This window comes from Colias eurytheme, chromosome 14 (genome assembly GCF_061535395.1).
Source record: "Colias eurytheme isolate Ceu_HAF_F1 chromosome 14, ilColEury1 Martin Lab GWU primary, whole genome shotgun sequence".
Lineage (NCBI taxonomy): Eukaryota > Metazoa > Arthropoda > Insecta > Lepidoptera > Pieridae > Colias > Colias eurytheme.
Window position 1 is genome coordinate 440,797 of NC_142993.1, and position 15,542 is coordinate 456,338.

General features: G+C 33.1%; 2 protein-coding genes across 4 annotated transcripts in view; one reads left to right on the forward strand and one right to left on the reverse strand.

Annotated features, from left to right (window-relative positions):
- Nucleotides 1-8,818, reverse strand: part of Tomosyn (syntaxin-binding protein tomosyn) — a 227,810-nt gene extending 218,992 nt beyond the window's left edge. The window contains exon 1 of one of the 2 annotated variants that reach the window (XM_090109312.1): nt 8,216-8,818. In XM_090109312.1, the coding sequence (XP_089965438.1) occupies nt 8,216-8,338 (123 nt within the window). In that variant the 5' untranslated portion in view covers nt 8,339-8,818. The remainder of the gene's footprint in view (nt 1-8,215) is intronic. The other variant, XM_090109313.1, reaches the window with a different exon arrangement.
- A 53-nt stretch (nt 8,819-8,871) lies between these two features.
- Nucleotides 8,872-14,108, forward strand: Coprox (oxygen-dependent coproporphyrinogen-III oxidase). Of its 2 annotated transcripts, XM_090109314.1 has the most exons (9): nt 8,872-9,075; nt 9,478-9,706; nt 9,988-10,053; nt 10,995-11,152; nt 11,362-11,492; nt 12,142-12,268; nt 12,639-12,802; nt 13,312-13,481; nt 13,871-14,108. In XM_090109314.1, exons 1-9 carry the CDS (start codon nt 8,993-8,995, stop codon nt 13,982-13,984), a joined length of 1,242 nt encoding a protein of 413 aa, XP_089965440.1. In that variant the 5' UTR covers nt 8,872-8,992; the 3' UTR covers nt 13,985-14,108. The 2 variants fall into 2 exon arrangements, with proteins under 2 accessions (XP_089965440.1, XP_089965441.1); XM_090109315.1 differs by lacking the exon at nt 9,988-10,053 and having other exon boundaries at nt 8,877-9,075.
- The last annotated feature ends 1,434 nt before the right edge of the window (nt 14,109-15,542 follow it).

A 15,542-nucleotide genomic window follows, 5' to 3' on the forward strand; every position in this document is an offset into this window, starting at 1 on the left:
TTTAACCCTGATCTTGATACATTGTCATTTAAAAGGAGTTACGATCTTGCATTGTTTGTTGACCTCCACGCGGCAGGAGGTAACGCTGTGACGTCATCAACTTCATTACATCATCATTGCTACCACAATTGCTACCTTATTTACTAACAATAATAGTTTTGTAAGCCTTCAAAGTTTTGATATATAACTTATAATTAATACGTTACTTGAACGTATACAGAAATTATTAATGTCAAAGGTTAGGTTGTGATTGATTTTACAAGTAATCCCAACTCCTATCTAAGTAAAGCATGAAACTTTGTATAATGTAAATATTAACTGTTATAACGCTTGACTAAACTGTACAAAGTGTCCCTAATTTTATCGTTTAAATAAAGTTTAAATACATACTAGTTAGCTCAGGAATAATGTATCTTTAAGCTTTCCAGTGAATGAATTAACACAATCCGTTAGTTAAAATTAGAGAGTATAAGCATTACTTAATATTAATAAACATATAATTATCTAGATTTTAATTTACACTAAAAGGGTTAAAGGACAGACAGATATTAAATAACGTTTATTGTGATCTCAGACAGGGCATTACAATGATATTATTTAATTGTAAACGGCCATGACCTCGAGTTGTTACGTGGGATTGTAATTAAAAACCGCCATCATGATAAGTGGGTCACTGAACTTGGATGTTTTATATTAAATAAGTTATTGTATTACGATGTTACAAGACAACTACTTACGTTAAAATGTAATATAATTTTTTGGAGTCGCGATTCTAAATAGCTATAACTAGGTGTGCCCTGCGGTTTCCTCCTGTTGATCTTAGAGTGATGATATATAGCCTTCCTCGTTAAATAGGCTATCTAACACCGAAATGATTTTTTCAGATCGGACCAGTAGTTCCTGAGATAAACACGTTTAAACAAACAAACTCTTCAGCTTTATAATATGTATTATAGTATAGATATGTAATCTGTATGACTGTATATATTACATATGTATTATTTTATATTTAATTAAATACACTGGTACGACTGTGTTAAAATGATGTTATTTCGTGACATTTTGGCTGAAATAATGTTTTTGGTTTTAGAACGAGTTTACTAAATAACTATATAAATAACTAGCGGTCCGCCCCGGCTTCGCCCGTGGTACATATGAAAAATAGATGTTGGCCGATTCTCAGACTTACCCGATATGCACAGAAAATTTCATGAGAATCGGTCCACCCGTTTCGGAGGAGTATGCAGACTAACATTGTGACACGAGAATTTTATATATAAGATAAATTAAAATTTACGATAACCGTAAAGAAATTACGGTGAAATTAACATTTACTGCTTTAGCAATAATATAGAATAATAATTAAGGTACTTTGGAATAGGTACTAGGTACGTCATACGTGTAATGTAAATAGCAATACACAAACGAATTCTAGTTTTCTTATAAAACTAGGTATCATAGTTTACATGAGTAGTCATCTCTGATTATCTAGTTTATAAGTCTAGTTTAAAATGATTCAAGGTAAAAAATGTAGGTAGGTCATATTACACGTTAAAGTTACTACATCCATAAACAGGATAAAATACGAGATATACGACAAGATGTTATTGAATTATTTATTGATAATGAGTCATAGTCGATGTTGAATCATAGCGTTAAGATAATATGATTAAATTCTTAAAATTCGAATATAATTTTTATTTCTTTTCCTTACTATTTTGTGAATATGTACCAAATTTTTTTAGAAATACATAAATAATGAAGCATGTAGTTCACGACAGTATTCATTTAATTGTCTCAAGTCAATTAGATTATTAGTACCATTACCACATCAATTACGTCAATATATTACAAAAAAAAAAGTGTAATTATGACATTAAAAAGATATCAAAATGCCAAGTATTCAAACGTGGATTGTATGTTTTATTTATAAAAGTCATTATTCAGCAAAAGGGTTTCAGGAAATTACATTTACCCGTTCAACCCGACTCTAATTCCAAACCTCTCCAATATTTAAATTTAACCAAGTGTTTCATTAAGAATTGTAATAAATACTCTGAATTCATATTATAAGCTTCAATTTCATATTTGTCAGAACTTAGTTTCCTGCTTTCGATTAAAAAAAGGAAATTGTCAGAGAACAGTGATGCTGCTATTATGAATTTAGTTTCATTTTTTTTATTATGAATAGGAAATATCTGAGAACAGTGATGCTGCTAAAGATGTTAACACAATTTAAAATGTAAAACAAGACAATATAATATTATGTTCAAGCTCGATACAAGAAACTTGTCATTATAGAAGAAGCCTGTGTGACTCCAGACTTGTCTACATTTGTGCCAAAATTTCATACAGATCTCGTCAGCATTTTTCTATATTTTTTTTTAAGTATCAAACATCCAAACATTCAATCTTACAAACTTTGATGTTTGTTATCTCTAAGAAATACTTATTAGTGGGGTTTTACTTATTGTTAAAGGGTGCTTCTATCGTCTAAAACTTAAAAGTAATGTATAAGTTGCGTCCCTTTATTAATACGGATCTCCGAATTGTGTTGTGCGAGTCCCTTGTCCTTTCTAGACTCAATTACTGCATTAACGTATTCGGGTCTTGTCTACTGGAACGGTCACGGAGGCTTTTGCAAAGAGTTCAGAACGCCTGTGCCAGATTCTGCTTTAATATTCCTGCCAGGTCCCACATAACACCTTTTCTTAACTCTTCAAAGATGCTTAACATGAGGAATAGACACAAGCTCTTCATGGCATGCTTCCTGTTTGATCTTGTGAAAACTAAACGCCCATTGTATCTATTTGAGAAGCTTGTCTGGCGTAAGGACACAAGCCGGAATCCTTTAAGATCTAATGTTGATGTACTCTCAGTACCGAAGCATCATAGCATGGCTTTTCGTGGTTGCTTTAAATACTGTGCCACAAAATGCTGGAATAATATACCGCCGCCTCTGCGTCAACTTCGATCCAAAATCACTTTTAAACAAAAGTTAAAGCATCTACTTCTGGCAGAACAGTAGTTACTGCATAGTATTTAAAGCACCAATCAACCAATCAACACCGCATCTCTTATCATTTAAATTCATATTCATATTTATTTATTTATTAATATCTATTATTTGTATTAGTTATCTATTTATTATTTATATTATTTTTCTGTAGCAAATCAGTGGAAAGTCGAAAGCACACCCTCCATTCGGTCTTGACAGAATACCAGCGCTGTAGTCGCAGCTTGCTGCGATTATGGCAGAAAGCTGAGTCAAGACCCTTTTCTGGATATGCAGTGCACACACAGTACCAGATTCTCAACAAACATGGCGTCTAATTTATGTCTAATTTGTAAATGTATATAATGTATGTATAATGTATAATGTTTGTAAATGTACCTATCGTACTTTCTTTTTTCTTCTATTTTGTGTTTTCTTCTTGTGTGTGTACCTTTATCTAGAAATAAATGTCTTTTCTTTCTTTCTTTCTTTCTTTCTTACTTACCTTTATAAAGAACAAGTGTAATAATAGACATCCTGATACAACGGTTGGTCTTCGAGACCACCGGTCAATTATCACTGACAATTTCAATTATTATTCATGTGTTTTCATCGAATGCAAATGGTTATTAAGTCCTTTGCTCAAATTTTCATATGTAACCTTATCATATTTATTTCTGGCATCCTTAAAATGACTTTAAGAAAATCATAAGAACTATGTAATTAGCTGCTAGGTACACTGTATAAATAATAATGAATCGTCAAAATGTATATGTGTATGTCTGGACAACGTATGTTGTACCTATAAAAGAGGATTATCAATAAAACAAACAGAATTTTTGAATCCTGACTTTACTGGGATACCTATAAAAAAAAATATTAAAATTTAATTTAATTTTCATACATCAAAGAATATGTAATATTCTTGTAATATTTCTTTATTCAAGTTCAACAAATAATATTCAATTTATTTCTTTTCAAATTCCAAGCAACCTGTATCAAAGTAATAAAACCGAAGCTGTAAAATATTGCAGAACTTGTGAAAAATAATAACAAACTTTTGCAATAACACTGGAGCAAAATACAAAATGAATATACGTACAAACACTGCAGTAGGTATCTCTACAATAATATAATATGTAAGTACTAAAGACAAACGGACTTACATAAAATATCGAATTTTAGAAAAGATGGATACTTTGTAATATCTTAATTCTTAATCATAAGAGGATTTTTTTATAATTCAATATAGACACGATTTGTTTCTATTCTTTTTTTAAACTCGAATGAAATAACGTGTAATCCAAAAGCTATTTCTCAGTTAGCCTTCACATACTTACTACCTTTAAAATCCTTCACCATCGCAATTTGGCGTCGCGAAGACGAGAATCTGAACACTATGGTTTCATATAATACTTTTAATATTTTGTGGTCCTTCTGAGTTCGAATAAATTATTTTGAACATGAAGTCACAGCGCACAATATGCTTTTAACGATAGTAAATCTTATTAAAAACATCTCGTTATAAATTAAGATACAGAATAATCAATACTCCTATGTTCTTCTAATCTGGACTTCTGATAAAGTTACCTATATGTATAAAAAGTAACACTTACAAAAAAATGTGTGCGTGTAGTAGTGTACACACGTAAGAAGTGAAACTTCTTTATGACCTTATTTTTCAAAAAATAATTTGTATTTTTGTAATTTTCAAAAAATGTCACGCGTAACGAAAAAATGTTACACTAAATTTTTTTCCAACCCCGATAAAGAAGTTTCACTTCAAATCCTGAAAATACACAAACTTCTAACACTGTTACATTAAGAACGTTATCGCGTTTCCAAAGAAGATACCCAATACGCCCCCACACGAACCCTTAGCTGTGCCCTTATTCTTGAAACTCTACCTATAAAAACTTTGCACACCAACAGCCACACAAATTATCCAAGTGTTTCTTTGACGAACCACTTCAAAGGCACCGAATGTCTTCAAAGCCAGCCCGATAAAGATCGAGCCAGGCAAAAATTCCGTTAATTGGATTGGTATAAGCCGCAATGTCAAACGACGCCCGGAATAATGACATGAAAGTGATATTGTCTGGTGAAATTTACCGCTCCAGCGACGAGATCCCCTGGGGATGTTATTAGCATAAATATTAAATAGACAAACTTGTGGATTATCGCCATTTTCGACGCTTTTCAAGCCACAAGTCATATTTAAATGTTTGGCTATTTCAGTACCTGGTTTTCCATCCTCTGAAAGGAATTTGATGAAATTTGTATTGTCACAAATCCATAGTCACCAAGTTCCGTAGATGGTAAGCCAATAGAAATATGTTCACAAAATCATTATTTAAAAGAATCAAAGAAACGCGTGCACAACTATTTTAATATAAATTATTTCGGAAGCAATTCGTTTGGTTATAGATTTTGAAAATATAAAATAATAAAACTGTTACATGTTCCAGTAACTTTATACATACATTATTAGAAGAATTAAAAAACTCTGTGAAGCAAGTTAAACTAATTCAAAAATATGTATTTCACGATTTATGTACATTTAAGCACTCGTGGATCGTTTTTATCAACGTTAATTAGTATTTAATGAGAAAATGTATTAAGACTCCTAGAAGACAGTAAGTAAATGTATGTACCTAACCGTCTGTGTGCTTCATATTTTACCTATTACAAACCGTTTATAATTATTTCTATATTTGATAAATTATTCTATTAGAAATCATATTAAATCGAGTTCCATGTTGGTGCGATCTATTTCTAACAAGTTTATTGTCATTTATAGCGCATTCTAGATATTTTACATAAAAAAATGTGGTTCGTCAGGATTCAAATAAGAATCTTATAACTTACCTAAATTTAACCACGCATATTAGATCTTTCTAAAACTTCAAATAATTATAAAAATAATACTCTGTTATTTTTAAAGAAAATTCATTAAGACTTTTTAGTCTGTGGAGCGATTGTCTATTCTCAATTTAACTTATCTGTTATGAAAAAAAAAAATAATATATTAAAATTACAGTAACCTGTGTGTCTGCTGTTACTTTAACAATTCGTTTAATTTGTTATTGCTTGAATTGATTACGATAAATTTTGGCGTGAAAATGTAATTTCAAAATTTCAAGAGATGAAATCGACACCGATTCATTCAAATCGCATCGGAACAGGTAAAACTTAAACTTAAATTATTTTAATTTTATATTAAAATTAAGTTTGTATTGTTGCGTTTTTTGTACGAACAAATACATGAGAGGAGGCCATTGTTATTATTTTTATCTAACTACGACTAGGCACGAATTTGACTCCTTATCTATCGATTTTCATACATAGCGACGTTTATTAAACATTTTGTTGTGAGAAATTACTGACGGCTTAAATTAAAAAATGTCGTGCACTTTCGGTAGACCATTAAGTCATGGGAATTAATAAATATTTTATTCATCATAAGAATGAAATCTCATAATAATATAGTCAACATTTAATAAATTTCATTAAGTATACTTTCTCATCGCAAATCAAAATTATTTCCGATCAATTAAACCCAAAATGAAGTCGGAAAACAGTGTAAGAGACGGGAAATTAAATTTGCCGTGAAAAAAAGTTAATAAGAAATCTTTATAAGAAAAAAGGCCGTCAATATACTTCGCCGACGGGAAAGCTAAAAAGTTTCCGAAAAGCCGTAATAAGTTACAGTGAAAGATTTTCACACAAATTTTCCTGAAACTCAGTAGCGGACGTATTTGTTGAAAGTGTAATTAAATTTCAAAATTCGTCTCGAGTGCTTTAATCTATTTTGAGATGTTAATTTGGACTTATTAATTTTTGGGCTTCCGTTATTTTCAGCTGGTTATAAGTTATAACTTATAACTAACCAAAGATATAATAGAATCTAAACTATCCAACGATATTTTGCACTCTACATAGGTATCTATGTTACATATAAAAATTTGTTATAAGAGTGCGCAATGTTACCAGTAAAAAATCAAGTGCCATCAAAGCTTTAATTAAATTACCAAATCTTTTTTTTTTCGAAACGAAACAAAATCTAAGTAGGTAGGTACTAACTAAACAAACAAAACATCATAGAAAAAGATAGAGACGGTAAAAGTTAGCATGAAGCCATTAAAAGTTCTTCATCCATACGGGACAGTAAAATTGTGATCCTTGACCCATTTCGCTTAATGGAATACTAAGCTGGTGTAATTACTTATCTCAGGGGGTCTCAATGCTTTATTGCTGGTAGGTAATCAAAGTTGTCTCGTACCCCGTGATATCAACAAATGACAGTTCTTGTGAAATCGGAACAATTTAGATGTTTAAATTTAGAAAGAGCTGTCAATTTTTTTTTATTCATGTGTAGTGGTTACCGGTGACAAGAACTGACGGAATTTTAATTTCCCGTCAATCGTACCATTTGACAGTTAATATTTTAATTTTTAAATATTAACTTATGTAGGTAAGTTGTTCCGAAAACGTTTTTTCTAATGAAGAAAAAAACAGCATTTCACCACTTAATGATGAAAATGTCAAGTAAGTGCCCAGTTTATTTCTAATTCAACCATTTATCGTCATTTGTACTTTAATAAACCTATTTGATAAGAATCGAAACCAACCTGAACAAACTTAATAATATTACTAACTTTTCGAGCTGCTGTCAATGAGCAAATAATATTTACATTAGGCAGTAGACACACATATCCACAGTTATATTAGACAACTTTGTGTATAAATACATAAAAAAACTAATTGAAAGCCACGCCGCGGTTCGCGTATTATTGAGTGCATTTATCTTATCTCTTATCAGTCCAATATCAGCGTAATTCTGCAGGCAACAAGGCCCGATTATTGACAACTGACGGACGACCTTAAACGTAAGTCTATTAGGAATTAAAGTGGAAGTTAAGAAGATTATGTTTATTGCGCTAACAGATGACACGGCCAAGGACGCTGACGTAAGCGTAACGGAGTCGCGAACTCGTAATTGCATTGCTTTCGCTTACGAAACGTTATTCTTGGATAGAATCAGCACAGCGCAGTATAAATGTTTTGGTGCGTGGAGATGTCGTGTCAACGGACCGTAAAGTTTACACAACACCGTACACGCGATGCGTTCTGTCAATGCGGCATGCGAAGGACTTTAAATACGCAGCCAACTCCGACTCACGCTCCATCCTCGCAGTGCTGGGCCGAGGAGCGACTTACCTTTTTAACTTGGAAGTGCTCCGAGCGCAGCGTCTCCTGTATTTCTTGTTCCGTCCCGCGCGGAGCAGCCTGCACCGAGCTGCGGAACCCGTCCAACACCCCCTTGAAAGTGAACTTCTTCATCGCGAATGTAGAGTCGCGGTTCCTTTGTCCGAAGGCCGCACGTTCACCGGCCCCGGCTACATCACAGCCGTCCGCCGCGGACAGCGATTCGGTTTTGGCAGAAGAGAGGGCCGTCTCTCCCGCGCTGTTACTGCGCAGGGCAGTCCGGGCCGCCGCCGACGCCGACACGCGTCCGTCACGTCGGAGATCGACGAAAACTAGGCGAGGCACCGCCTCCGGAATGTACAGCAATGCGGTCTGGCTACGGATCGATAGCTAGGAGCGACTACACACGCGCACAACAAACTCAACTGACACTCGCCGTCACACAAGCTATCGCGTACTGACTCGAAACTCGAAAGAGGCCGACTCGGTCGATCGATCCCAGCGCACGTGCTACGGAAAGAGATGAACGCATATTGCGCATACAAGTTCCACCATACGCCTTGCGGACAAACTCACAGCTGATAGATATGCTTCGAGCGTTTGGCGACAGGTGGCGCATGTTATGCAAACAAGCTGATGTAGTGACGTGACAATGTTTCTGTCAACTTACTGCCAAAGTGCCAAGTGCCAATTGCCAAACGTCATTCAGCATCGCGATAGAAAGGTGTTCATGTCACAAATCACGTAAACTCACAAAATACCGGTATATATTCGTAAAATTGTACAAAAATGTCGTACAAAATAGCAGTAAGGAGCTTTAAAACACTCTCATATGTTGGGAGCTACAAGAAAATTAGGGATCGGCACATAAAGTAAGTTGTTTGTTGTTGTTTTCCTATTAGAATAACATTCCAACTTTAACATCCGTAATAGGAATTTAAATGGAATTTTTGTTTTTTCTAATATATCAAGCCATAGTTATGACTAAAAAGTAGCTTATCAGAGCTTAGAATTTTGTTTTTAGGACATATTTCTTGTCGATTTCTTATCAGATAAACTATTGACACTTACTCAGCAAAAAAATAATACAAAAATATATGTAACGTTTAAAAAATTATCGACACATTAAATAACCTTCGATGATAGATTGTAGCGTGCATAAAGTAATTACTAATTACATATTAAAATGAGGTTCAAGCAATTATTGATATTTTTCTGAAACAATTGAAATACATGTGTATATAATCATTGTTTGAATGTTTTTGATAACAAAGGACGTACTGTGCGGCTGTGATAGGCGCTGGTTACATAGCTTATAAACAAAGTAAGAACAACAAAGCAGAAATGAAGGAAGTAATGCAGCTAAAGAATTACATGGCGGAGCCCGTAACGCCCATCAGCCATTTAGAGAAGAATCAGAATGATATGAAAACACAGATGGAATTGTTAATAATGAGGATACAAGCAGAATTCTGTAGAGCGCTGGAAAAAGAGGAAGATGAAGTAAGTTTTATTATAGTTAGTGATAGTTTGATATGCTTTTATAAACTTGAAGAGACGATAAACATTAATTACATTCATAGATAATATTAAAGTATGTCATTAATATGATTAGATTGGTGTAAATGGTAAAACTATGATGATTCAAAAGTGCTTGTAGAAAAAGTTAAATTGAATAAATAAATGTTTGAGTTTTGAGACAGGATAGGATGCATAATTTTTAAAATTGATATAAAGATTAACTTTAAAAAAATAAAGAAGTATAACAATTTTTTTTATTGTAGGCTTGGCAAGATGAGAAAAGAGATGAAGATTTAGACTATGACAGTGATATGTTTGTACCATACCCGGTATGAAATATTAATTTAAGGCACTTATGTTTTTATTGTTACTCGTGATTAAATTACTTGAACGGATGTAAATAACTTGATGTAAATAACGGATGTAAATAACTTGAACAGACAATGGATTTTCATTTTTGTTTACACAAAAAGTACTGTTTTTAACATTTGAACTCAATTTAAAATTAAAAAAGCCATTTTTAGGTAAAAATTCTTCTTACCTTGTTGCATATTTACTTTAACAGTCAGATAAATGATTCTTCACTAGCAAGCATGCCAAATGTGGTTTTTTCCCCCCTCTGTAGTTCTATTTCTATAATTTCCCTTCTCATTGTGTATTTACACAGTCACGCGAATAGCGAGCAGCGTAATATCGAAACTTTGTAAACGGTGCATTCGCTATTGGCCTTGCGATTCGCATAATCGTATTAGTGTGTTAGCGGTTTTTCGGACGTAAACAAAGGGAAGACGAAAGTATGAATAATGGTTCGCGACTACACTTTTATACGAACGTTTCGTCCAGAATCAAGGCGAATACGAGTATGTAAATGCACTATAATATTTTTGAAATGAAACTTCTTTATCGGGGTTGGAAAAAAATTTAGTGTAACATTTTTTCGTTACGCGTGACATTTATCCGTTACGCGCCATCTTTTTCTTATCCCTCACGCGTGATTCGACGTATTTCTGTAAATTTCCTTAAAGTAAGTTATTTTTTTAAAAATAAGGTCATAAAGAAGTTTCACTTCTTACGTGTGTACACTAGTACACGCACACATTTTTTTTATTATTTTTATATTCGGAATTTCTTGCCAGCTCTTCTCCGTAGAAACTGCTTCCCGAATCGGTGGTAAATGGTAAAACTATTTTATGACGATTCAAAAGTGCTTGTCAACGCGCCTAAAGAAATTTCACTTCAATAAATGTTTTTTTTTTTATAATTTCTTCAGGATGCAAAATTCCGCGTAGACAGATGGATTCGTAAAGAGGGCGGGGGTGGTATTACTTGCGTACTGCAAGATGGTCGAGTGTTCGAGAAAGCCGGGGTGAATATATCTGTGGTGTCCGGGAAACTGCCCCCTGCAGCTGTGCAGCAAATGAGAACAAGGTATAGTTAATATTATAAATATGTTTGAAATTGAAGACTTTAAATGTGATTTTCATTTGTTATTTTAATACTAAATTTAGCGAAATAGGTGACCGTGTTCCCTGTGACCGTGTTCGCTATAAACGTTTCGTAAATAATTTTTTTGTTTGCATGTACACAAAATCAAATAAGTAGTTATATAACTTTTGGTGAAAATAACTTTTTTCCAGAGGCAAAAACTTTGAAGGCAAAGAGTTGCCCTTCTTCGCAGCTGGTGTGAGCGCTGTCATTCACCCGAGAAACCCAATGGTACCCACTATACACTTCAACTATAGATATTTTGAAGTGCAGGATAATAATGGTAAGATACACTTGATATATGATTGTATTGACATGATAAAATGTACCTACATAAATATTTAAATTGTGAATTTTGAGGTCTTTTAACTTAAAATGAATGTTAAAAAATTAAACTTATCAATCTATACTAATATTATAAAGAGGAAAGGTTTGTGTGTATGTATGTATGTATGTATGGTTTTCACGCATAAACTACTGGACCGATTTTGATGAAATTTGGCACAGATAATCTTTAGACCCTGAGAAAAAACATAGGCTACCTTTTATTGCGAAATATGTACCACGGGCGAAGCCGGGGCGGACCGCTAGTATTATATAATTATCTGTACATTGGTCACATTTCGTATTTAAAGCTAAAAAACGTGATATTATTATATAAATTATATTGTATCGGTCTTACTTATAAAATGTTACCCATTCGCTAAGCAATGGATTAGTTATTGCAATAACCTGTCTTGTTTTTATGATTGACGTTTCATGTGAGCAAGAGCAGGACAAAGCTATAGTAGAAAATGGTAGAAATTTATCCATTGTTTAACTTTTTATAAGTAAGGCCGTATATGTATTAAAAAATCAGGAGTAATTTGACACAAGTGGAGCCTGTGTTAATAAATAAAATCAGCATAGTATTGATAAAAACAATTAAACAGGTGTACAGTGGTGGTTCGGAGGCGGCACTGACTTGACCCCGTACTACTTGAACGAAGAGGACGCAAGACATTTCCATCTCACTCTGAAACACGCATGCGATTCGCACGACAAATCTTACTATGGAAGGTGCGGATTTTTTAATTTGTACAATTTTTAACCCGAGGATTGTTTAGTGTCAAGAGATATCTTATTTTTGTATTTTTAGCTGAAATTAAAATTAAGAAAGTCATTTTTTTTCTATTGATATGTTAATTTGACCATAAGCGCAAGCACGATAACTATTGTCAAGGTATTTTTTATTGTCGTTATTAAAAAAATACGAGAGCCTATCAATTGCAAAATTTTTCGTCAAATAAAAAATTACAGATCAACTAAAAAAGGATGTTTTTATAATAATATGATCGCTAAATTAATAATATCTATTTAAAAAATTTAATTCGACATCTATTTGTTTTTTCGTTTATGGTAACAATTTATATGAAATTATTCTCCACAGATTCAAAAAGTGGTGCGACGATTATTTCACGATAACACACCGCGCTGAGCGTAGAGGCGTCGGCGGTATCTTTTTCGATGATGTCGACACTCCAGACCAGAAGAGCGCTTTTGCATTTGTCACCTCTTGTGCAGAGGCCGTTATACCCAGTTATATTCCCATTGGTAAGTAATAATTTAGGGAAAAAATATCAAAATCGGTTCAGTAATTCTGTAGATTATTTATTTAATAGCTCATTCATAAATAGTACATACATATTTTTCATTGTGCTTATGTGAATAAGAAAAATATTAGTACTCGTTTTTACAGGGGTACTAAAAATCTACCATTTTAGTAGAAATTATTATAGCATTAGTATTCATGCCGAGTGCCTACTATGATATCATCGTATATTAAATTCCAATGCATGTATGCTTAGCAATGCTAATGTATGCAAATATTTTTATATCTTAGAGGACTTGTTTTATGCAGATATAGAAATTTATTTCTATAATATTGTTAAGAATAATAATGAGATTGTTATAAAATTATAATAATGCTTGTTTTTCAAGTGTATTCCTACTGACAGCTAATTAATTTGATACATTTTGAGTCCTGTAACATATTTTAACTAACCAATTTAAAATAAGATCCAAACTATGTATAATAATAAGACATAAACTTTATTCAACAGTACAAAAGCGTAAAGACGAAGCATACGGATACCACGAGAGACAATGGCAATTATTACGCAGAGGGCGATACGTAGAGTTCAACTTGATTTACGATCGAGGAACTAAGTTTGGACTCTTCACGCCCGAAGCGCGATATGAGTCTATATTGATGTCGTTGCCGTTGAATGCTGTAAGTTTTTCATGTTTTATTTAGTTAAGATTAGGCAAATAAATAATTTATTTCAATACTTAACAATTACTGGTATTTCTTAATAATGTCTTGAATGAAATTGACAATCATTAATAATTAATTAATATTTTCTCTTGAATTGAAAAGAATGGGGAGCAAATAGAATAAGATGTTAAATACAACATAAATAAAGTGCCGAACAATGATATATCGAAGTCCACTTTGAGCTTAGATCATTAAGTAACTTAACATTAAGTTACTTAATGATCTAAGACTTTGAGTATTAAATTCATTCATAGCTTATAAACGTGACAATGTTTCTGTGTGTTGTAAATTCTAGTGGTTAAATTTATTTGATGCTTTACATAATTTAAAATTATTTTTTTCAGAAATGGGAGTACATGCACGAGCCAAAACCGAACTCGCCTGAAGATAAATTAATGCAAGTACTCAAAGAGCCACGGGATTGGCTGCAAGTTGATCAAGCCAGAGCCTCCGCTTAAGTAGAGCGAGTGTTGCCATTCATCACATTGTACATTTATCATTGGTCTTTATGGTTTAGGGTTGTGTAAATTGTTTATGAGATATATGTTCTATTTTATAGTAAAATTTATTGATGTTTATAAAGATTGTTTTATTTTCCTTTGTTACAATGAATCCTGTGTCTATCTTAATTTAGGATTATAGAGCCGAAGAATAAACAAAATATGAGAGCTCTTGTAAGAAAATAAACATTCACACAATGGATGTAGAAACATACACACACACCTTCCTGCATTACACATACGTAGTGTCTGATGATTCATCCCAATAATAATTTGCTGAACATGAAACAATTTTAATAATTACATTAACATGAATATACAGGGTTACAGGTTAAGTCGACCTATTCCTGTTAAGAGCGTGTAGTAGGGGTCAAAACAAACTGATTTGATCTTATAATACCATATCCAAAAGTTAGCCGTTGAAGAGTTATTGCAATTTTAATTTTTTTCTTGAAAATGCCACTTTATCTTCGCATTTAGCGTTTAATTTTTTATTTTACTTATTTGGTCTCGGTTTTTTTGAGTTTTTATGTAAAGGTTGAGTTAAACAATAATTCTCAGCAATAAAAATCCATATCGCTGCAAACAATTCAAAGAAATGGCTTTTAAACTAAAAATAATAACATTAAAGTAATTAAGTTAACTCATTTTAAACAAAGATATTGAAAAAAATCTCTATGAAAATGTGTCTGCAGATGTTTTTAAAAACATGTGCATGTTCTTAGCTATGTAAAAAGGTATGATAACCTCAGGTAGCATTCGAAGATTCCAAGAAATCGGGGATAAACATGGGACAGTGTTAGTAAAGTACAACATCAGAATAAATTTTGTCATAATTTATTTTTCTTAAAAACTTTACAGTTCCTGCTCAACATGTCTTCCTCTATTGCGAACACATATTCGAAACCTTTTCCGCAGAGAACTCTTGACTACCCCAGTTGTTAATTGGTTCCTTATCTTATTGGCTGCATCGATAATTTTTTGTCGTAAAATATCAACAGATGGAATCGGGTTCGGCTCATTGTACACCAGACTCTTCATATGCCCCCATACGTAAAAGTCCATTGGGGTTAGGTCTGGACTTCTAGCCGGCCATGGTATGGGCCCACCTCTTCCGATCCATCTGTTTGGATAGTTGATGTCTAACCATTCTCTAACACTTCTTCTGTAATGTGCAGGGCAGCCATCATGTTGGAACCACATGTCTCTTAACAAAGTCAGGGGTATGTCTTCAAGTAGGTCGCTTAAATGTTGGCGCAGAAAGGTCTCATAATTTTCACCATTTAGGTTGTCCGGAAGGAAGTATGGTCCAATTAATTTATTTGAAATTATCCCCATCCACACATTAAGACTGAATCGTCTTTGTGATTTTTTTGGAATCTTCTTGTTAGGATTGCCACGTGCTTTCGGAGCCCAATAGTGAGCGTTATGGTAGTTTGTGATACCGTCTTGATCAAATTTGGACTCATCTGTCCATAAATTTTTTTTGAAAAACGAGGGGTTTTCCAGATCCGCA

What these genes read in the sequence shown, in the direction of transcription:
- Coprox (XM_090109314.1), top strand. Translation starts at nt 8,993, where the DNA reads ATGTCGTACAAAATAGCAGTAAGGAGCTTTAAAACACTCTCATATGTT. An exon ending in ATATGTTTGTACCATACCCG is followed by an intron (nt 10,054 to 10,994) that starts GTATGAAATATT and finishes TAATTTCTTCAG; the next exon opens with GATGCAAAATTCCGCGTAGA. An exon ending in ACCCAGTTATATTCCCATTG is followed by an intron (nt 12,803 to 13,311) that starts GTAAGTAATAAT and finishes TTTATTCAACAG; the next exon opens with TACAAAAGCGTAAAGACGAA.